At 43.6% G+C, this 22,977-nt stretch overlaps 1 protein-coding gene across 1 annotated transcript; it reads left to right on the plus strand.

Annotated features, from left to right (window-relative positions):
- The first annotated feature begins 1,456 nt into the window (after positions 1–1,456).
- NUP43 (nucleoporin 43) lies at positions 1,457–22,214 on the plus strand. Its single transcript, XM_038742149.1, has 8 exons — positions 1,457–1,581; positions 5,406–5,525; positions 6,534–6,611; positions 10,514–10,691; positions 11,872–12,007; positions 17,657–17,808; positions 19,723–19,845; positions 21,916–22,214. The coding sequence occupies exons 1-8, from the start codon at positions 1,462–1,464 to the stop codon at positions 22,143–22,145; spliced, it is 1,137 nt and encodes a 378-aa protein (XP_038598077.1). The 5' UTR covers positions 1,457–1,461; the 3' UTR covers positions 22,146–22,214.
- The last annotated feature ends 763 nt before the right edge of the window (positions 22,215–22,977 follow it).

Genomic DNA, 22,977 nt, shown 5'->3' on the forward strand with positions numbered 1-22,977 from the left:
GTACTTCCCAAGCGCTTAGTACAGTGCTCTGCACACAATAAGCGCTCAATAAATACGATTGATGATGATGATGATGATTGAATGAATACAATTGAATGAATGAATGAAAAAATACCAATGAATGAATAAATAGGATTGAATGAATGAATACGAATGAATGAATACGATTGGATGAATGAATCATCAATCGTATTTATCGTCAATCGTATTTATTGAGCGCTTACTATGTGAATAAATAAATACGATTGAATGAATGAATACGATTGAATAATAAATGAATACGATTGAATGAATGAAGACGATTGAATGAATGAATCATCAATCGTATTTATCGTCAATCGTATTTATTGAGCGCTTACTATGTGAATAAATAAATACGATTGAATGAATGAATTCGATTGAATAATGAATGAATACGATTGAATGAATGAATCATCAATCGTATTTATTGTCACTCGTATTTATTGAGCGTTTACTATGTGAATAAATAAATACGATTGAATGAATCATCATCCTCATCAATCGTGTTTATTGAGCGCTTACTATGTGCAGAGCACTGGACTAAGCGCTTGGGAAGTCCAAATTGGCAACATCTAGAGACAGTCCCTACCCAACAGTGGGCTCCCAGTCTAAAAGGGGGAGACAGAGAACAAAACCAAACATATTAACAAAATAAAATAGAATAGTAAATATGTACAAGTAGGGTAAATAAGAGTAATCATCATCATCAATCGTATTTATTGAGCGCTTACTATGTGCAGAGCACTGGACTAAGCGCTTGGGAAGTCCAAATTGGCAACATCTAGAGACAGTCCCTACCCAGCAGTGGGCTCGCAGTCTAAAAGGGGGAGACAGAGAACAAAACCAAACATATTAACAAAATAAAATAGAATAGTAAATATGTACAAGTAGGGTAAATAAGAGTAATCATCATCATCAATCGTATTTATTGAGCGCTTACTATGTGCAGAGCACTGTACTAAGCGCTTGGGAAGTCCAAATTGGCAACATCTAGAGACAGTCCCTACCCAACAGTGGGCTCCCAGTCTAAAAGGGGGAGACAGAGAACAAAACCAAACATACCAACAAAATAAAATAAATAGAATAGATATGTACAAGTAAGATAAACAGAGTAAAAAAAATATGTACAAACATATATACATATATACAGAATGAATACGATAATGAACGAATACGATTGAATGAATAAATACGATAAGATGAATGAATGAATACGATTGAATGAATGAATCAATACGATGGAAGGAAGGAAGGAATGACTCGGCTCAAACGCCCCCCAAGAGGGTCCGCGAAGCCGGAGAAATCTGCCTCTCCCGGCTTCCGTGGCGCCGCGGTTTCCCGGCCAATCAGGAGGCCGGAGCCGGAAGTGACGTAGCGGAAGCGTCCCGGGGGGACCGGAAGTGTCGGGTGTGCGCCTGCGCGGTCCGGGCCGGAGCGGGCATGGAGCCGCTTTATGCCAAGTTCGTGTCTCAGAAAATCAGCAAGGCCCGATGGCGGCCCGTGTCCGGCGGGAGCCTGCAGCCCGCCGACGCCTTCGCCACAGGCTCCTGGGACAACGAGGTACGGCCTGCGGCGGCCCTTCGGTCCGATTCTTCCTCATCATCATCATCAATCGGATTTATTGAGCGCTTACTATGTGCAGAGCGCTGTACTGAGCGCTTGTGAAGTCCAAGTTGGCAACACATAGAGACGGTCCCTACCCAACAGTGGGCTCGCAGTCTAAAAGGGGGAGACGGAGAACAAAACCATACTAACAAAATAACCATAAATAGATTAGATATGTACAACCATATTAACAAAATAAAATCGTCATCATCAATCGTATTTATTGAGCGCTTACTGTGTGCAGAGCACTGTACTAAGCGCTTGGGAAGTACATATAGAGACAGTCCCTACCCAACAGTGGGCTCGCAGTCTAAAAGGGGGAGACGGAGAACAAAACCATACTAACAAAATAACCATAAATAGATTAGATATGTACAACCATATTAACAAAATAAAATCATCATCATCAATCGTATTTATTGAGCGCTTACTATGTGCAGAGCACTGTACTGAGCGCTTGGGAAGTCCAAGTTGGCAACACATAGAGACGGTCCCTACCCAACAGTGGGCTCGCAGTCTAAAAGGGGGAGACGGAGAACGAAACCAAACATACCAACAAAATAAAATGAATAAGAATATTCATTCATTCATTCTATCGTATTTATTGAGCGCTTACCATGTGCAGAGCACTGGACTAAGCGCTTGGGAAGTCCAAGTTGGCAACAGATAGAGACGGTCCCCACCCAACAGCGGGCTCACAGTCTACAAGGGGGACACAGAGAACAGAACCAAACATACCAACAAAATAAAATGAATAGAATATTCATTCATTCATTCAATCGTATTTATTGAGCGCTGACTGTGTGCAGAGCACTGGGCTAAGCGCTTGGGAAGTCCAAGTTGGCAACAGATAGAGACGGTCCCCACCCAACAGTGGACTCCCAATCTAAAAGGGGGAGACACAGAACAAAACCAAACATACTAACAAAATAGAATAGTAAAGATGTACAAGTAGAATAAATAAGAGCAATAAATCTGTACACACCATATGTACAGGGGCTGTGGGATTCATTCATTCATTCAATCGTATTTATTGAGCGCTTACCATGTGCAGAGCACTGGACTAAGCGCTTGGGAAGTCCAAGTTGGCAGCATCTAGAGACAGTCCCTACCCAGCAGTGGGCTCGCAGTCTAAAAGGGGGAGACGGACAACAAAACCAAACATACTAACAAAATAAAATGAATAGAATATTCATTCATTCATTCAATCGTCTTTATTGAGCGCTTACTATGTGCAGAGCACTGTACTAAGCGCTTGGGAAGTCCAAGTTGGCAACATCTAGAGACAGTCCCTACCCAGCAGTGGGCTAGCAGTCTAAAAGGGGGAGACGGAGAACAAAACCAAACATACTAACAAAATAAAGTAAATAGAATAGATATGTACAAGTTAAATAAATAGAGTAATAAATCTGTACACACCATATATACAGGGGCTGTGGGGAGGGGAAGGAGGGGAGGTGGGGGATTCATTCATTCATTCATTCAATCGTATTTATTGAGCGCTTACCATGTGCAGAGCACCGGACTAAGCGCTTGGGAAGTACAAATTGGCAACACATAGAGACAGTCCCTACCCAACAGTGGGCTCACAGTCTAAAAGGGGAAGACAGAGAACAAAACCAAACATACTAACAAAATAAAATAAACAGAATAGATAGGTACAAGTAAGATAAATAAATAAATAGAGTAATAGATATGTACAAACATAGATACAGGTGCTGTGGGGAAGGGAAGGAGGTAAGATGGGGGGGGGGATGGAGAGGGGGACGAGGGGGAGAGGTTCCCCGGCCAATTCCATCCTATTGATTGAGCACTGTATATATGTCTATATGTTTGTACATATTTATGACTCTATTTATTGATTTTACTTGTACATATCTATTCTATTTATTTTATTTCTATTTATTCTATCCTATTTACTGTGTTTGTACATATTTATTACTCTATTTTACTTGTACATATCTATTCTATTTATTTTATTTCTATTTATTCTATTCTATTTACTGTGTTTCTACATATTTACTACTCTATTTATTTTACTTGTACGCATCTATTCTATTTATTTTATTTCTATTTATTCTATCCTATTTACTGTGTTTGTACATATTTATTACTCTATTTTACTTGTACGTATCTATTCTATTTATTTTATTTCTATTTATTCTATTCTATTTACTGTGTTTGTACATATTTACTACTCTATTTATTTATTTATTTTACTTGTACGTATCTATTCTATTTATTTTATTTCTATTTATTCTATTCTATTTACTGTTTGTACATATTTATTACTCTATTTATTTATTCATTTGTTTTGCCTGTACGTATCTATTCTATTTTATTTCTATTTATTCTATTCTAGTCTATTTACTGTGTTTGTACATATTTATTACTGTATTTATTTATTTATTTTACTTGTACATATCTAGTCTATTCATTTTATTTTGTTAGTATGTTTGGTTTTGTTCTCCGTCTCCCCCTTTAAGACTGTGAGCCCTCTGTTGGGTAGGGACCGTCTCTAGATGTTGCCAGCTTGGACTTCCCAAGCGCTCAGTCCAGTGCTCTGCACACAGTCAGCGCTCAATAAATACGATTGAATGAACGCATGAATAAATTAATTTTCGTTTTACAAGTGAGGAAATGGAGATACAGAGTGGTTGAGTGACTTGCCCAAAGTCACTTAGCAAGCTAGCAACAGAGCAGGCACTTAAGTCATCATCCTCATCAATCGTATTTATTGAGCGCTTACTGTGTGCAGAGCACTGTACTAAGCGCTTGGGAAATACAAATTGGCAACATATAGAGACAGTCCCTACCCAACAGCGGGCTCACGGTCTAAAAGGGGAAGACAGAGAACAAAACCAAACATACTAACAAAAGAAAATAAATAGAATAGATAGGTACAAGTAAAATAAGTAAATAAATAGAGTAATAAATCTGTACAAACATATATACTTATATACAGGTGCTGTGGGGAAGGGAAGGAGGTGAGATGGGGGGGATGGAGAGGGGGACGAGGGGGAGAGGTTTCCCGGCCAATTCCATCCTATTGATTGAGCGCTGTATATATGCCTATATGTTTGTACGTATTTATTACTCTATTTATTTATTTATTTTACTTGTACATATCTATTCTATTTATTTTATTTCTATTTATTCTATTCTATTTACTGTGTTTGTACATATTTATTACTCTATTTATTTTACTTGTACGTATCTAGTCTATTTTATTTCTATTTATTCTATTCTATTTGCTGTGTTTGTACATATTTATTACTCTATTTATTTATCTATTTATTTATTTTATTTGTACATTATCTATTCTATTTATTTTATTTTGTTAGTATGTGTGGTTTTGTTCTCCGTCTCCCCCTTTTAGACTCTGAGCCCTCTGTTGGGTAGGGACCGTCTCTAGATGTTGCCAACTTGGACTTCCCAAGCGCTCAGTCCAGTGCTCTGCACACAGTAAGCGCTCAATAAATACGATCGATTGAATGAATGAATCAATCAATCGTATTTAGTCGACAGCGAGAGCTTCGTCAGGGAAGGCCTTTTGAAGGAGATGTAGGTTTTAGGAGGGTTCTGAGGTTGGGATTTTGGACATGAAGGAGGAAGTTCCAGACCCGGAGGGATCGCATGTGCCCCGGACTGCAACTGAGCTTGGAAACGGAAACTATTTGAGGCGGGGAACTTGTAAGGAAGCAGGGTATTTGCTCAAGAATTTTAAACACGAAGAGGAGGTATTAGCTCTTTGATAAGAAAATGCTTCCACCTTACAGGAGAACAAAGTGTCTCTGTGGGCCATTGGAGACTTGGGCAACTCGGGCCCCGACAGCTATGAGGGAGACCATCAGTTGTTATGCGACATCAGTCATCACGGAGATGTCATGGATTTGCAGGTGAGACGGCTGTATATATCCAAAATAATTTAAAAAATGACTTATGTAAAGTTTCAGTAGGTTGATCAAAACCGCAGTTGACTACTGCTCCTAATTTAGATTGGGGAAGGTAATTAGTTGGAGGAAGTAATAGTTATAATAATAGATTTTTAAGCAGTGTACAGGACACTGGGGTCGCCCCGATACCATCAGGACAGGCTCAGACCCTGCCCCTCTCGGGGTAAAGGGGTGAGAGACCTCTGTTTAATCGTTACAAGTATTTAATCCCCATTTTACAGATGAGAAATATGAGGCATAGAGAACTTAAATAACTTGCTCGAGGTCACACAACAGACAAGTAGTCGAGCCAGAATTAGAATCCAGATCACAGGCCTCCCAGTGCTCTACTCTTTCCACCGGGCCACGCCGCTTATTTCACATTTGTACGCATAGGCTTTAAGTGTTTGAAATTACAATACAGGCTTTTTGTAATAATAATTGTGGTACCCGTCGAGCACTTGCTGTACTCCATGTACAAGACAATCACTTCAGGCATAGAGAAGTTAAATAACGTGCTCAAGGTCACACAACAGACAAGTAGTAGAGCCAGAATTAGAATCCATATCACAGGCCTCCCAGTGCTCTACTCTTTCCACCGGGCCACGCTGCTTATTTCACATTTATACGCATAGGCTTTAAATGTTTGAAATTACAATACAGGTTTTTGTAATAATAATTGTGGTACCTGTCGAGCACTTGCTGTACTCCATGTACAAGACAATCACTTCAGACACAGTCCACGTCCCTGTGGGGGCTCACAGTCTAACGCGGAGGGCAAACTGGTATCTTATTCCCATTTCACAGATGAGGAAACAGGCAAGGAGAAGTGAAGTGACTTACTCAGGTTCAAAGTCAGCAAATGGATGAACTGGGTTTAGAGCCCCTGTGTCCTTCCCCTTAGGATCCGGTTAAATTGTTTCTCCGTTTTCAGTATTTTGGATGAGTAACAAATACGATTTTTCCATTTAGTTTTTGGATCAGGAAAGAATGGTAACTGCTTCGTCAACGGGATGTGTAACAATTTTCCGTCACCATCCAAATAACCAGGTAAGCATATTTTGGGGGGGCAAAATGTGTATTTACTGTGACTTTTAGGGAAAGATTTGTAAATTCAGCAAGAGGAATGATTTCAGAACTGTCAGTTTAAGCAATTCGGTTCATTTCTGGCCAAACACAAATTAAATTTTGGTTCTTACCCAGTCCTAGCATTCATTATCCATCTGTTTGTCTCTCGTAATGGGGCCCTGTGCCCAGGCAGGTCCTCTCTCTTCTGGAAGAAAACGAGAACGCTTATTTTCTAAGGAGCATTAAAGCATCAGAGATCAGAGGGCTTATTTCTACCAACAGTCCCTAGATTTGAATTTCTTGGGACTGATTTTTTTTTTTTAATTGAAGAGCTCAAGCTGTGGTTTCTTTGTTTCTGAATTTGCTCACTGAGGGCAGGGAATGTTTCTATCAACATGGAAAATGCAGTAAATGGGTGAGAGGAGAGCCATGAAAGGAGGCTGGTGAGGGGAGAGCCATTATTTATTTATTCTATTTATTGAGCACTTACTGTGTGCAGACCACTGTGCTAAGTCCTTGAGAGAGTATTATATAATGTAAAAGCGTTCCCTGCCCACAACGAGCTCACAGTCTACAGAGGCATGGCAGTATATGGGTGAGGGGAGAGCCATGAAAGTAGGCTGGTGAGGCGAGAGCCATTATTTATTTATTCTATTTATTGAGCACTTACTGTGTGCAGACCACTCTACTAAGTCCTTGAGAGAGTATGATATAACGTAAAAGCATTCCCTGCCCACAACGAGCTCACAGTCTACAGAGGCATGGCAGTATATGGGTGAGAGGAGAGCCATGAAAGTAGGCTGGTGAGGGGAGAGCCATTATTTATTTATTCTATTTATTGAGCACTTACTGTGTGCAGACCACTGTACTAAGTCCTTGAGAGAGGATAATATAATGTAAAAGCATTCCCTGCCCACAACGAGCTCCCAGTCTACAGAGGCATGGAAGTATATGGGTGAGAGGAGAGCCATGAAAGTAGGCTGGTGAGGGGAGAGCCATTATTTATTTATTCTATTTATTGAGCACTTACTGTGTGCAGACCACTGTACTAAGTCCTTGAGAGAGGATAATCTAATGTAAAAGCATTCCCTGCCCACAGCAAGCTCACAGTCTACAGAGGCATGGAAGTATATGGGTGAGAGGAGAGCCATGAAAGTAGGCTGGTGAGGGGAGAGCCACTATTTATTAATTCTATTTATTGAGCACTTACTGTGTGCAGACCACTGTACTAAGTCCTTGAGAGAGGATAATCTAATGTAAAAGCATTCCCTGCCCACAGCAAGCTCACAGTCTACAGAGGCATGGAAGTATATGGGTGAGAGGAGAGCCATGAAAGTAGGCTGGTGAGGGGAGAGCCACTATTTATTAATTCTATTTATTGAGCACTTACTGTGTGCAGACCACTCTACGAAGTCCTTGAGAGAGGATAATATAGAGTAAAAGCATTCCCTGCCCACAACGAGCTCACAGTCTACAGAGGCATGGAAGTATATGGGTGAGAGGAGAGCCATGAAAGTAGGCTGGTGAGGGGAGAGCCATTATTTATTTATTCAGCACTTACTGTGTGCAGACCACTCTACCAAGTCCTTGAGAGAGGATAATCTAACGTAAAAGCATTCCCTGCCCACAGCGAGCTCACAGTCTACAGAGGCATGGCAGTATATGGGGGAGAGGAGAGCCATGAAAGTAGGCTGGTGAGGGGAAAGGGAGTTCCTCTAGTAACCTCTTCCTGCACGGCCCGTGACATTCATTCATTCAGTCGTATTTATTGAGCGCTGACGGTGTACTAAGCGCTTGGGAAGTCCAAGTCGGCAACAGATAGAGACGGTCCCCACCCAACAACGGGCTCACAGCCTAGAAGGGGGAGACAGACAACGAAACAAAACAAGTAGATGGGCGTCAATACCGTCGGAATAAATAGAATTATAGCTACATACACATCATTGATAAAATAAATATAGCTTCAGTTACCTTATCCGTAAAATGAGGATGAAGGCTGAACCCCACGTGGGACGACCTGCTGATCCTGTATCCCTGTCAGTGTGCAGGGCACTGTACTAAGCGCTTGGGAACTACAAATCGGCAACAGATAGAGACGGTCCCTACCCAACAACGGGCTCACAACCTACACGGGGGAGACGCACAACAAAACAAAACATGGAGACAGGTGGCAAAATGGGCAGAATAAATAGAATTAGAGCTAGATGCACATCATTAACAAAATAAATGGTAAATAGGTACAAGCAAAAAAAATAGAGTAATAAATCTGTTAAAATATATACAAGTGCTGTGGGGAGGGGGAGAAGGAGAGGAAAAAGGTCAATATGACATGGAGAAGTGAAGTGATCCCGAGGGGCTCCCTCAGCCGACTAGTACTGGGCGCTTCTGGGCAAGGGATGGGGTTGCTGGGGGCCGCATTCATTCAGTCGTATTTATTGAGCGCTTACTGTGTACAGAGCACTGTACTAAGCGCTTGACATGGATCCGGGTGTCAGGGGTGGCTTGAAACACAGGATCCGGAGGGTGTGGAACATGGGAAGCAGCTTGGCTCGGTGGGAAAGCCCGGGCTTTGGAGTCAGAGGTCACGGGTTCAAATCCCGGCTCTGCCGATTGTCAGCTGTGTGACTTTGGGCAAGTCACTTCACTTCTCTGGGCCTCAGTTCCCTCATCTGTAAAATGGGGATTAAAACTGCGAGCCCCCCCACATGGGGCAACCTGGTCACCTTGTAACCTCCCCAGCACTTAGAGCAGTGCTTTGCACATAGTAAGCGCTTAATAAATGCCATCATTGTTATTATTGCTTTGCACATAGTAAGCGCCTAATAAATGCCATCATTGTTATTATTGCTTTGCACATAGTAAGCTGCTTTGCACATAGTAAGCGCTTAATAAATGCCATCATTGTTATTATTGCTTTGCACATAGTAAGCTGCTTTGCACATAGTAGGCGCTTAATAAATGCCGTCATTGTTATTATTGCTTTGCACATAGTAAGCTGCTTTGCACGTAGTAAGCGCTTAATAAATGCCATCATTGTTATTATTGCTTTGCACATAGTAAGCGCTTAATAAATGCCGTCATTGTTATTATTGCTTTGCACATAGTAAGCTGCTTTGCACATAGTAAGCGCTTAATAAATGCCGTCATTGTTATTATTGCTTTGCACATAGTAAGCTGCTTTGCACATAGTAAGCGCTTAATAAATGCCGTCATTGTTATTATTGCTTTGCACATAGTAAGCGCTTAATAAATGCCGTCATTGTTATTATTACTTTGCACATAGTAAGCTGCTTTGCACGTAGTAAGCGCTTAATAAATGCCATCATTGTTATTATTGCTTTGCACATAGTAAGCTGCTTTGCAAGTAGTAAGCGCTTAATAAATGCCATCATTGTTATTATTGCTTTGCACATAGTAAGCTGCTTTGCACATAGTAAGCGCTTAATAAATGCTGTCATTGTTATTATTGTTTTGCACATAGTAAGCTGCTTTGCACATAGTAAGCGCTTAATAAATGCCATCACTGTTATTATTGCTTTGCACATAGTAAGCTGCTTTGCACATAGTAAGCGCTTAATAAATGCCATTATTATTATTATTATTATTATTATGGGAAGGAGGAGGGGGCCTGGAATATGGAGTCATGGAGAGGTGGCCTGGAACATTCATTCATTCATTCAGTCGTACTTGTTGAGCGCTTATTGTGTGCAGAGCACCGTACTAAGCGCTTAGACGGTACAATTCAGCTGCAGATAGAGACAGTCCCCGTCAGTGTCACTGGCACCGCTCACGTCGCCTTTATTTTCCCTTCTCCAGGCCGCTTAACAGCACTCGGATTCACGGACGGATTTATTTTTTAACCTTCTCGCACTTCTTTCTCGCAGACTCTGTCAGTGAATCAGAAGTGGGAAGGAGCCCACCACCATGGCGGTCTGGCCAGCCCTCGCAGGAGCGCACCGTGCACGAGCGTCGCCTGCAACAACCCAGAGATCGTCACTGTCGGAGAAGATGGAAGGATAAATCTCTTTAGGGTAGACCACAGAGATCCCGTTCGAACGATCGGTGAGAGAAGGAGTCGCTTTAACCTGTCGTGTCCTTTCAGTAGCGTCTTTAGCCATTTCACAGTCTAGAAAAGTGGCCAACTGGTACTTCCCAAGCGCTTCGTACAGTGCTCTGCACGCAGTAGGCGCTCAATAAATACAATTGAATGAATGAATGATATCCGTTTTGAATATGCCAAGTAGGAGAGGGAATGGACGCTTAACTCGATCTAGTCTGTTGTGCCTCCAACCCCTGGCCCACACCCTCTTTCTGGTCTGAAACACGATCAATAAATCAATAAATACGATTGATTGAAACTCTCTCCCCCCTTCATATCCCACAGACCGTCACTCTCCTCGCCTTCAAAGCCTTATTAAAATCATATTTCCTTTAAGGAGACTTCCCTGAATAAGTCCTCATTTCCTCTACCTGCTCTCTCTTCTGCATCGCCTTTGCCCTTGGATTTGTACCCAATAAACGCTTGATATTCACCCCAGTCTCAGCTCCGCAGTATTTTTTTATGTACACCCCCATAATCATCATCATCATCATCATCAATCGTATTTATTGAGCGCTTACTATGTGCAGAGCACCGTACTAAGCGCTTGGGAAGTACAAATTGGCAACATATAGAGATAGTCCCTACCCAACAGTGGGCTCACAGTCTAAAATGTATTTGAATGTCTGTCTCCCCTTCTAGACTGTAAGCTACTTTCATTCATTCATTCATTCAATCGTATTTATTGAGCGCTTACTATGTGCAAAGCACTGTTCTGAGCGCTGGGGGGGATACAAGGTGATCAGGTTGTCCCACGTGGGGCTCACAGTCTTCATCCCCATTTTACAGATGAGGTCACTGAGGCTCAGAGAAGTGAAGTGACTTGCCCAAGGTCACACAGCAGACACGTGGCGGAGCCGGGATTCGAACCCGTGACCTCTGACTCCAAAGCCCGGGCTCTTCCCGCTGAGCCATGCCGCTTCTTGCTACTTGCGGGCAAGGCCACGAATCTACCCAATCTGTCGTAGTGTGCCCTCCCGAGTGCCGAGTATAGTGCCTAGCGCTTAGTAAGTGCTCAATAAATACCACTGATCGATTTTTTTTTAATTAAAAATCTTAACTTAGTAAGTTCTCAATAAATACCGTTGATAGGGTTTTTTTTAATTAAAAATCTTAACTCACACGCTCGTTTTCTCATTACAGACAACGCAGATAGCAGCACCCTTCACGCAGTGACCTTCCTTCGCACGCCCGAGATCCTGACGGTGAATTCCATTGGGCAGTTAAAAATATGGGATTTCAGGCAACAGGAAAACGAGCCCTCTCAAATACTGTCCCTGTGAGTGTGATCCGGAGATCGGAAAGTTTGGATCGCCTAAAACTCGGGTTAAAGAATAGCTCTGACATGGCGCGAGAGCAGTATTTCTTTTCAGTATTTCCTTTGGGCAGAGTCCTCTGTATTGTAGTGTGGGTGGGTCACTTGGAATTGGCTCCTTCAGGTTTTTTGGGAATGTAATTGAGAATTCCCTACCGTGATGGTGGTGGACGTCTCCATACGTTTACCCGAAGCCCCCAGGCAGAAGTTGAGTATCAACTGTAAAATGAGGGTTAAGACTGCAGGGACTGTGTCCAACCCAACTATCTTATACCTATCCCAGCGCTTAGTACAGTGCCTGGCACGTAGTAAGCGCTTAAATACTGCAGTTATTATTATTATTATTATTATCATCCTTTTTTCTTGAAGCACCTGTGATGAAGAATGCTTTAGTTAGGGCTGTAAAATTCTCCACTGTCTTATTTTCAGAACCCCCCCAGGCAGAAGTTGAGTATCATTTGTAAAATGAGGGTTAAGACTCAGGGACTGTGTCCAACCCAACTATCTTATACCTATCCCAGCGCTTAGTACAGTGCCTGGCGCATAGTAAGCGCTTAACATACTGCAGTTATTATTATTATTATTATCCTTTTTTCTTGAAGCATCTGTGATGAAGAATGCTTTAGTTAGGGCTGTAAAATTCTCCACTGTCTTATTTTCAGATGCTGTTACAGTGTGCATAGCGTATGTCACACATGCCAGAAACGTAAAAAATAGGAGTGAAAAGTCTGTCTCTTCCATTTCTCCCCCTTTTAGACTGTGAGCCCACTGTTGGGTAGGGACCGTCTCTATATGTTGCCAACTTGGACTTCCCAAGCACTTAGTACAGTGCTCTGCACACAATAAGCGCTCAATATGATTGATTGATTAGATTCTCCACTGTCTTATTTTCAGATGCTGTTACAGTGTGTATAGCGTATGTCACACATGCCAGAAACGTAAAAAATAGGAGTGAAAAGTCTGTCTCTTCCATTTCTCCCCCTTTTAGACTGTGAGCCCACTGTTGGGTAGGGACCGTCTCTATATGTTGCCAACTTGGACTTCCCAAGCGCTTAGTACAGTGCTCTGCACACAATAAGCGCTCAATAACTACGATTGATTGATTGATTAGATTGAAAAGCTCCTCGAGGGCAGTAATTGCGTCTTTTACTGCTGGGGTCTATTCCCTGAGCACCTAGTACAGTGATCCGCACAGGCCATTCGCAGAAAATTGTGTTGGTACTGATTCTGCTTCGGGGGCTTGGCTCGCTGGAGTCAATCGAGTAGCCGAGGTAGGAAAGAGGGGGTGATTGAGGAAGATTTAGGGAAGAGAGGGTGGTCCAGGCAGGAGCGGACATTCCCACATGTGGGAATGGCGTATGCGGCGGCTTGGCTTGACTGGAGTAGACAGGATGGGCCCGTCTGCGCTGGGGTTGTGAAAGGCTGAAGCCAAGAAGACCGACAAGAAAGGGGTTCCAGACGTAGTGGAAAGAGCACAGGCTAGAGAGTCAGAGGATGTGGGTTTGAATCCCGGCTCCGCCACGTACCTGCTGTAGTGACCTTGGACCGATCATTTCCCTTCGCTGTGTCTGCAGAGTGAGCCTGTTCTCCCTCCTAAGAATGGTGGCATTTATTCAGCGCTTACTGCGTCTTCTAGACTGTGAGCCCACTGTTGGGTAGGGGCCGTCTCTGTATGTTGCCAACTTGTACTTTCCCAAGCGCTTAGTACAGTGCTCTGCACACGGTAAGTGCTCAATAAATAGGATTGAATGAATGCAAAGCACTGTTCTAAGCGCTGGGGAGGTTACAAGGTGATCGGGTTGTCCCACGGCGGGGGCTCACGGTCTTCATCCCCATTTTCCAGATGAGGGAACTGAGGCCCAGAGAAGTGAAGTGACTTGCCCGCAGTCACACAGCTGACAGGTGGCGGAGCCGGGATTTGAACCCATGACCTCTGACTCCAAAGTCCTTGTTCTTTTCCACTGAGCCACACTGCTTCTCCTGCTTGAGTGAGTCCCATGTGGGACCTGACTATCTCGTATATACCCCTGCACTTAGTACAGTGTTTGGCACATAGTAAGCACTTAACAAATGCTATTATTATTATTGTTGTTGTTATTATTATTATTATTATTATTATTATTATTATTATTATTATTATTATTGGAGCGCCACCCGAGTACAAAGCACAGAACTAAGGGCAGCTTGGGTACAACCGAAGCACCGCACATATTCCCTGCCCTGAGGGAGTTTGCAGTCTAATAGGTGGAGCACACAGACGGATAAAACGAACTGACAAACAGGAAAGCGAAAGGAAGATTAAAAACGGAACCAGAAGTAGTACAGATACGTTAGGAAGAAAGAGCCGAATAAATGCCTCGATATGCAAATAATAATGGCATTTATTAAGTACCTACTACGTGCAAAGCACTGTTCTAAGTGCTGGGGAGGTTACAAGGTGATCAGGAAGCCCCGTGGGGGGGCTCGCAGTCTTAATCCCCATTTTACAGGTGAGGGAACTGAGGCCCAGAGACGTTAAGTGTCTTGCCCAAAGTCACCCAGCTGACAATTGGCGGAGCCGGGATTTGAACCCACGACCTCTAACTAACTCCAAAGCCCAGGCTCTTTCCACTGAGCCGCGCCGCTTCTCAAATGTACACGCCTGCGTACTCCAGGATCGTATTATTTGAAAATGCGGGTGTACGGCGAGTCATCATAAAGGATACGCGGGCTCAGATGTGCTTTGTAAGATTCCAGAATCCCCAGCCCTACAGGTAGCTGAAAATATTAATGTCAGCGTCTCTCCTTGTTCCTTCCGTCCGTTATTCCTGCCGATCTCGTCCTTCCCATTATTTTTCTTTGGCAAGCCGGTGAGGCGTTTGACGCCGCCCCGGACCTCACCGTGGCCCACGAATCCTGGGCCCCGGCTACCAGACTTTGTGTCCCGGAGGCAGCCGCACCGCTCTCTGTCTGGCTTCTGTTCCTATTAACAGCCCCTCTGACTCCCGCACGCTCCCTCTCCCCTCACCAACAGTCTCCCAGGAGCTCCATTCTCCTGGCAGAGCCGCCAAAATCCCTTCAACTCCTCCTCTCCCAGCCCTTCCCCTCCATTCCCCGGGCTATGAGGATGAACCCTGGGCCCTGTCTCCTTGGTGACCCTTGCTGGCCCCCGCTCCAGCCCTGCGGAAGTTTGAGTTCTTAGAAGCAGGACTGGAGGCGAGCACCTTGTCGTGTGTTTGTGTGTGTTCATTCATTCATTCAATCGTATTTATTGAGCGCTTGCTGTGTGCAGAGCTCAATAAATACGATTGATGATGATGATGATGGACTAAGCCCTTGGGAAGTCCAAGTTGGCAACATATAGAGGCGGTCCCCACCCACCAGCGGGCTCACAGTCTAGAGGGGGTGACAATATATCGCGTGTCCGTATATAAATATATATAACGGATGCTGTGTATAGAGAGGCGAGAGGGAGACTGAGGTAGCCATCAGGAATGGGACGGAAATCGCTCAGAACAGGGCAAGGCACAACAGCGGAGGAGTGGGCAGGGAGGAAACTTTTCTGGCAGTGACTGGAAGCAACTTGGGGCGAGGCTTACACGGTGACCCGGGGCAAGTCACTTCACTTCTCTGAGCCTCCGTTCCCTCATCTGTAAAATGGGGATGGACTGTGAGCCCCCCGTGGGACAGCCTGATCATCTTGTATCCCCTCCAGCGCTTAGAACAGTGCCTTGCACGTAGTAAGCACTTAACAAATGCCATCATCATCATCTTGTACATATCTATTCTATTTATTTTATTTTGTCAGTGTGTTTGGTTTTGTTCTCTGTCTCCCCCTTTTAGACTGTGAGCCCACTGTTGGGTAGGGACCGTCTCTATATGTTGCCAACTTGTACTTCCCAAGCGCTTAGTACAGTGCTCTGCACACAGTAAGCGCTCAATAAATACGATTGATGATGATGATGATGATGTACTAAGCGCTTGGGAAGTACAAGTTGGCAACATATAGAGACAGTCCCTACCCAATAGTGGGCTCACAGGGTTGAAAGTAGGACTGTGGCCTTAGAATAGAGAGAAATTGGCTGGACCGAAATATTCCTGAGGAAGGATCAGCAGGATGTAATCAATCAATCAATCAATCGTATTTATTGAGTGCTTACTGTATGCAGAGCCCTGTACTAAGCACTTGGGAAGTCCAAGTTGGCAACATATAGAGACAGTCCCTACCCAACAGTGGGCTCACAGTCTAGAAATGTTAGATGTTTTATGTTTAAGTTAATTTAATTTAATGTTAGATTGGACATGGATGGCAGATTCATTCATTCATTCAGTCGTATTTATTGAGCGCTTACTGTGTGCAGAGCACTGTACTCTAAGCACTTGGGAAGTACAAGTCAGCAACATATAGAGACGGTCCCTACCCAACAGCGGGCTCACAGTCTAGAAGGGGGAGACGGACAACAAAACAAAACATATTCGAAAGGCAGTTCCAAGATTGCAGGATCATCAGCTACTTTTTCTCTTCTTCCCTTAAAAAAAAAAAAAAGGCATCCAAGTCCAAAACGTGCAGAATTGGTTGAAAATAAAAACTTGCTCAAGAGCAGGAGCCCTCTTAACGAGAGTAGCAGATACCAAGCGTAGAACGCCACGGAAGTGTTTCTTTGCAACATGGAAAGATTCTCCGTTAGTTGTCAAGCACGATCCTGTCATTCCTGACTTCCACAAAGTATGGCGCGCTATCTTTTTGTTTAATTGAAAAATTGTATTTTAGGTGATTTTCAGAGATTAAATGAAATCTAAGCAATTTTAGGAGCCGTTTAAGATTCATTCGTTCATTCAATCGTATTTATTGAGCGCTTACTCTGTGCAGAGCACTGGACTAAGCGCTTGGGAAGTCCAAGTTGGCAACATATAGAGACGGTCCCGACCCAACAGCGGGCTCACAGTCTAGAAGGAAAGAGGAAACATCAGGGCAGTGAAGTGGCACAGTCAGGTTTGGGATATGAGCCACTCCAAGGCTTATTAGCTGTTGTGTCTTCCTCATTCTTTGTTACCGCAAACCCTCCATTTGGTTTCCCTTGCATCCCGCCACAGGAATCTGGTAAGAGCCAGTGCGTGCAAAGATTTCCGAGTTTCTTGGAGAGAACATTCATTTTGACGCAGAAACGCAATAAAGGAAAAAGCGCGTCCTATTACAATAAATGGACTGAAATTTTAAGAAGAACGAATTTACAATTGCCAAGAATTAATCAGATTTTGTCCATTTGTCTCCTTTCCAAGAGGATTCTTCCTCATTAATTTCCTTCTTCCATCCTGGCACTGTGGCTTTTAAAGTGTCGACGCCGCACCTCTCCGCTTCCAGAGATTCTGTGGGCGGAGGATACGGCGATGATCACGCGTACTGTGATCATTTAAGTACATCATGATGATGATCTAAGTACACCTTCAAAGATGTACTTCGAAGAGTGCCGTTTTGATACGATTCACGGAGCCCGACAGGTTCCTTAAGACGCTGGAGTTGAGAGCCGACTGAGGTCGTGGTGGTTTGGCTTGGCGGCTTCTGTTAATATCCCAAAAAAAGGAGCGAGGGAAATGGGAATGCAGTTCTCGTCTTTGTTTTGGCCTCCCCGACAGGACCGGTGACAGAGTGCCGCTCCACTGCGTGGACCGACATCCCAACCAGCAGCACGTGGTGGCTACCGGCGGCCAAGACGGAATGCTGAGCATTTGGGACGTTAGGCAAGGGAGCATGCCGGTGTCTCTTCTGAAGGCTCACGAGGCGGAAAGTAAGGATTTTCAGAGAGGCGAACGAGATCCGTCGTCTCCGGGCTTGCCTTCTCCGACATCAAAACTTCATTCCCGCTCCTGGTCGTCTCCGGGGTTGCCTTCTTCAACATCAAAGCTTCATTCCCGCTTCTGGTGTCTCCTAAGAGTGCCGGCGGCGTTTGGCATGTCGATAGAAACCGGCCCACAAGCAGTGTGCTTTAAAATTGCTCTTGGTTTTTTGAAAATGAATTTAAAAGGGTGATCTTTCCCCTAGATTCCCTTGGGGCATTTCACGTAAAAAAAACCCACCCACTCTTTTTTGTTTATTTTTTAATTGGAGTTTTCAATAGAGCATTTGTAGGCCCACAGTAAGGAATGATCGACTGAAACGTTTAAATCTTTCTAGCCGAGCAGGCCAGCAGTGGTCCATTAAAATCAATCAGTCAATCAATCGTATTTATTGAGCGCTTACTATGTGCAGAGCACTGTACTAAGCGCTTGGGAAGTACAAATTGGCAACACATATAGAGACAGTCCCTACCCAGCAGTGGGCTCACAGTCTAAAAGGGGGAGACAGAGAACAGAACCAAACATACCAACAAAATAAAATAAATAGGATAGAAATGTACAAGTAAAATAAATAAATAAATAAATAAATAAATAAATAGAGTAATAAATAAATAAGTAAGTAATAAAGCATCGGGACCAACGCATTTATCCCTTGCATATGGGGTGAATTTCAGTGGAAGGAGCCCGGGCTTTGGAGTCAGAGGTCATGGGTTCAAGTCCCGGCTCCGCCACTTGTCAGCTGTGTGACTTTGGGCAAGTCACTTCACTTCTCTGGGCCTCAGGTACCTCATCTGGAAAATGGGGGTTAAAACTGTGAGCCCCCCGTGGGACAGCCTGGTCACCTTGTAAGCCCCCCAGCACTTAGAAAAGTGCTTTGCACATAGTAAGCGCTTAATAAAATCATTATTAATTAATTATTATTAACTCTCTGGGCCTCAGGTACCTCATCTGGAAAATGGGGATTTAAACTGTGAGCCCCCCGTGGGACAACCTGGTCACCTTGTAAGCCCCCCCAGCGCTTAGGACAGTGCTTTGCACATAGTAAGCGCTTAACAAATACCATCGACAAACAACAATGTGACAAAAGTGCTCTCCAGTTATTCTAATTTTAGAATAACGTTAAAGCCTCACTATTGAGGGGTCCAAAACTTTGTAATTTTCTGGAATTCGGTGTTCAGTCGATTTTACTTTGCTCTAAAAAGGGAGCGGTTGTGGGGAAGTAAAAGTTTGTGGCAAAGGACAGTTGTGACCGCGAAACAGAGGGGACTAAATTGTTGCCAGTTTGTACTTCCCAAGCGCTTAGTACAGTGCTCTGCACATAGTAAGCGCTCAATAAATACGATTGATGATGATGATGACCAAGAAGTGGGATGGAGAAAGAGGTGAGGAAAGAGGAAGGGAATGTGGAATGCAGTGGTAAGAAGAAACAGTTCTTTCATTGCGTCAAGATTGGGTACGTTAAGTTTAACACATCCCAGCCCCACAGCACTTACATAAATATCTTTAATTTATTTATTTATATTCATGTCTGCCTCCCCCTCTAGACTGTAAGCTTGTCGCGGGCGAGGAATGTGTCTGTTTACTGTGTCAGGCGCTTAGTACAGCGCTCTCCACACAGTAAGTGCTCAGTAAATGTGATTGAATGAAGAAGTTTAAACATCAGAGGCAGAAGGAAAAAAGCATATTAATTACGTACGCATGTGAGGCCGTGCACTCCAGAAGAGTTGTTCAGGGTGTTCAGTTTGATTTTCATGCGCCAGATTGAGCATTGCATAGTCACAATAATTAAAGAGAGTCGGGGAATTGTATGTCACCTGTTGAACTGTTCCGCACAGGAGTAAACGTGATTCTTCTGATTTTTGCAGTGTGGGAGGTTCACTTTCACCCATCCAACCCGGATCATCTGTTCACTTGTTCTGAAGATGGATCCCTTTGGCACTGGGATGCCTCTTCCGATCTATCTGAAAAACCATCGCTCTTTCACCAAGGTAAAATGTCCTTTTAGCACAAGTGTACTATATTTATCATCTTTTTGGAAAAAGACCTTTCTGGAAGATTGACTATCCTCCTTCTACCCTGACAGAAAGTGGCTGAATTTTCTCCAAAATATGGAGGTCGTGTAGTATTCTTTTTACAGCTGTTCTTCCTCCAGGGGTGAAGCTGGTAGTATAAAGCTAAGGAGCAAGGCTTAAAAGTTTCAGATTTTTCCGTGAGCAGAAGGAGAGAGCGCTTGGCTCCTATTTGTTGGCTGCCACTACCACGTGTTACCGGATCGGAAACCGCTTAGCTGCTCTTTCTGCATTTGCCCAAAGCAGTAGGCTTCAGCTTCTTCATGGTTAAAGAGCTTTGGTCTGAAATAAAAGCACTAAAATGGGAGAAGTAGACGGGAAATGGGCTGGGCTGGAGATGAGAATGGCAGGGAGGAGACAGCGCGTTATCTTATCCTCCCACCCCGTGTTGGTAGAGATGGTAACCAGATAATTGTGCTACAGGACGTGTTTTTAGGACCTGATTCCGAAATAACCCCAAAGAATAGCAAGACTGGTCTGCTGTATCGTGGTCTCCAAGGTAGCGCGAGTAGATTAGGTACGGGAAGAGATGGGACAATAGAATGGGAATTTATATCCAAAAGCATCAGTCAGGGTGGTATCTTGGACCATCCACCCCAGTCCATTTCCGTTGATTTTCCTGTAGCGTGAAGTTCTTCAACAACACAACTACTGTGTTTCGGCAGAAATGACAGTGTTCTGCATCTGATGGGCTCTCAAGTATTGATAATGTTGAGCTTCGGGCAGAGTACAACCATCAGGAAAATGTCAATCCCTGCCTCTGGACGTATAAGGCACCACTCACAGTCAGTCGGTTGTGTTTATTGAGAGCTTCCTGTGTGCAAAGCACTGTACTAAGCGCACGGGAGAGTACAGTACAACGGTAGACCCATTCCCCGCCCGTGGTTTTGCGAAAGATTTAAAGTGTTGTTTGGGTGGGAATGTAGCCACAACCAAAATCAGGCTGTCTAGTGGATAGACCACGGGCCTGGGAATCCGAAGGACCCGGGTTCTAATTCCGGCTCCGCCACTTGTCGGCCGGGTGACCTTGGGCGTGTCGCTTCGCTTTTCTGTGATTAAGTTACCTTATCTGTCAAATGGGGATTAAAACAGTGAGCCCCATATGGGACAGGGTCTGTGTCCAACCCGATTAACTTGTATCTACCGAAGGTTTAGTACAGTACCTGGCACATAGTAAGTGCTTGACAAATACCATTAAAAAAAAAACAACACAACCAAAAAATCCTCCTCCTGGTGAGCGGCTGTCAAAATTCAGGTTCGATCGGAGGAACTGAATAATTTTTGGACTAAAGTGAGGCTTCTGGCTTGTGGATTTAATCTCTTATGCTTTCCCATTAACTATTGGTAATTAGATAATTGCTATTATTAGATAAATAATAGTAATAATGAAGATAGCGTTTATTAAGCGCTTACAGTGTGCCAAGCACTGTTCTAAGCGCTGGGGAAGTTACAAGGGGATCAGGTTGTCCCACGGGGGGCTCACAGTCTTCATCCCCCAAATGAATTCCTTAATACCACTGTACAAGCTCGTCCTAAGGAATGAGCATTTGTGTTCCAGGATTGGCATCCCTTGGCTTCATACCAAAACCCCGAGTTGATTTATTTTGATAACTACCAATACTACTGAGAATAGTAATAATAATAGTTGCGGTTATTTGTTAAACGCTTGCTCCGTACTGTACTAGGTGCTGGAGTAGACCCTCAGTTTACAGATGAGGAAACTGAGGCACGGACAACTCAAGTTGACTTGCGGAAGATCACGCGTCAGGCAGGTGTCACAGCCGGGCCCCGGGAATGTCCTCTGTCCATTATGGAGAGGTTAACGTTTTAATAAGGGCTTGGGATAATACAGTAAATAGACACGGTAACTAATTCTTAGGTAAAACATATCCTTTAATAAACTGATTTGTACTTACCAGTGGGAAAAAGTTCCAAAACGTCATTTCTTTTTCTTTCTTTCGCCTCGTGTACGTGGGGTTTTCTTTTTAGGTGGAAGAAGTAGCTCGTTTTTGTTACACGGCACCGTGAACCATCCTAACATCAATCCGTCTATTGCGAGCTCGTGGCTGAGCACCGATCCTGCCAAAGACCGAATGGAGATCATCAGCTTGCTTCCAAACAAGACTCTCTCTGTAAATAGCTTGGATGTTCTAGGGCCTTGCCTTGTCTGTGGAACCGACGCAGAGGCCATTTACGTTAGTAGGCAACTGTTCGGGTGAAAATATCACGAATGTCAAAGGTTCACCTGGGGGTCCAAAGTTTGATTTGCCTTAAAACTCTTGAAAATATCAGGAGTGGTCTTCTGAATTCCAGAAATACGAAATATGTAACCGTGATGTTTAGAGGTGCCTGGATATTCTTGGACATGCTGACACAGTCGTAAGCGCGTAATGGCCGTAGCCGTTTTTTGCCATTTTTTGCCTCAACTGCCTTCCATCTTTGGGATTGCTTCCTGGCAATTCCTGTGTACGATGATCAATCAAATACGATTGATTGATTGTGTATTGTGTGTGTGTATTTCCCTCCTCCCCCCTCCCCGCCCAACCCTCCAAATGGAAAAGGACATTTTTTGGTGAAAATCGCATATGTAACTTTAAGGTGCTCAAGGGTGCAAAAGCAGTTCGTTTAAAAATTTCCAATGACGGAAATACCGTTGACCTGGTTACCTTAATAGTACTTTTTAAAGCCAAACACTGGACCAAAATAAATTTGGTAGAAATTATTTTTTTTAACCTTTACTTTTCGCTTAACACTTTTGAAATTTGCCTCGGGAAGCTGACAAGATTTTTGTGCTGAAATACCACAACCAAATTGTAAAACTTTGGTCTGAATTTGTTTTCAGTCTGAAATCTAGAAAGCGATTCCATTTTGGGGGGTGTTGGGGGTTTTTTTGAGCATTTCTAAAGAATGGCGAAAATATCACACGGCTGTAGATGAGATATTGTCATCTAATTGGTATTTTTTTGTATAAATTGTAACTAGACTGAAATAGAAGTCGAATTAAATTTTGTAAAGTAAAACTTGATATCGTGTAACTTTTTATGGAATTTG

Source organism: Tachyglossus aculeatus, chromosome 2 (genome assembly GCF_015852505.1).
Source record: "Tachyglossus aculeatus isolate mTacAcu1 chromosome 2, mTacAcu1.pri, whole genome shotgun sequence".
Classification (NCBI taxonomy): domain Eukaryota; kingdom Metazoa; phylum Chordata; class Mammalia; order Monotremata; family Tachyglossidae; genus Tachyglossus; species Tachyglossus aculeatus.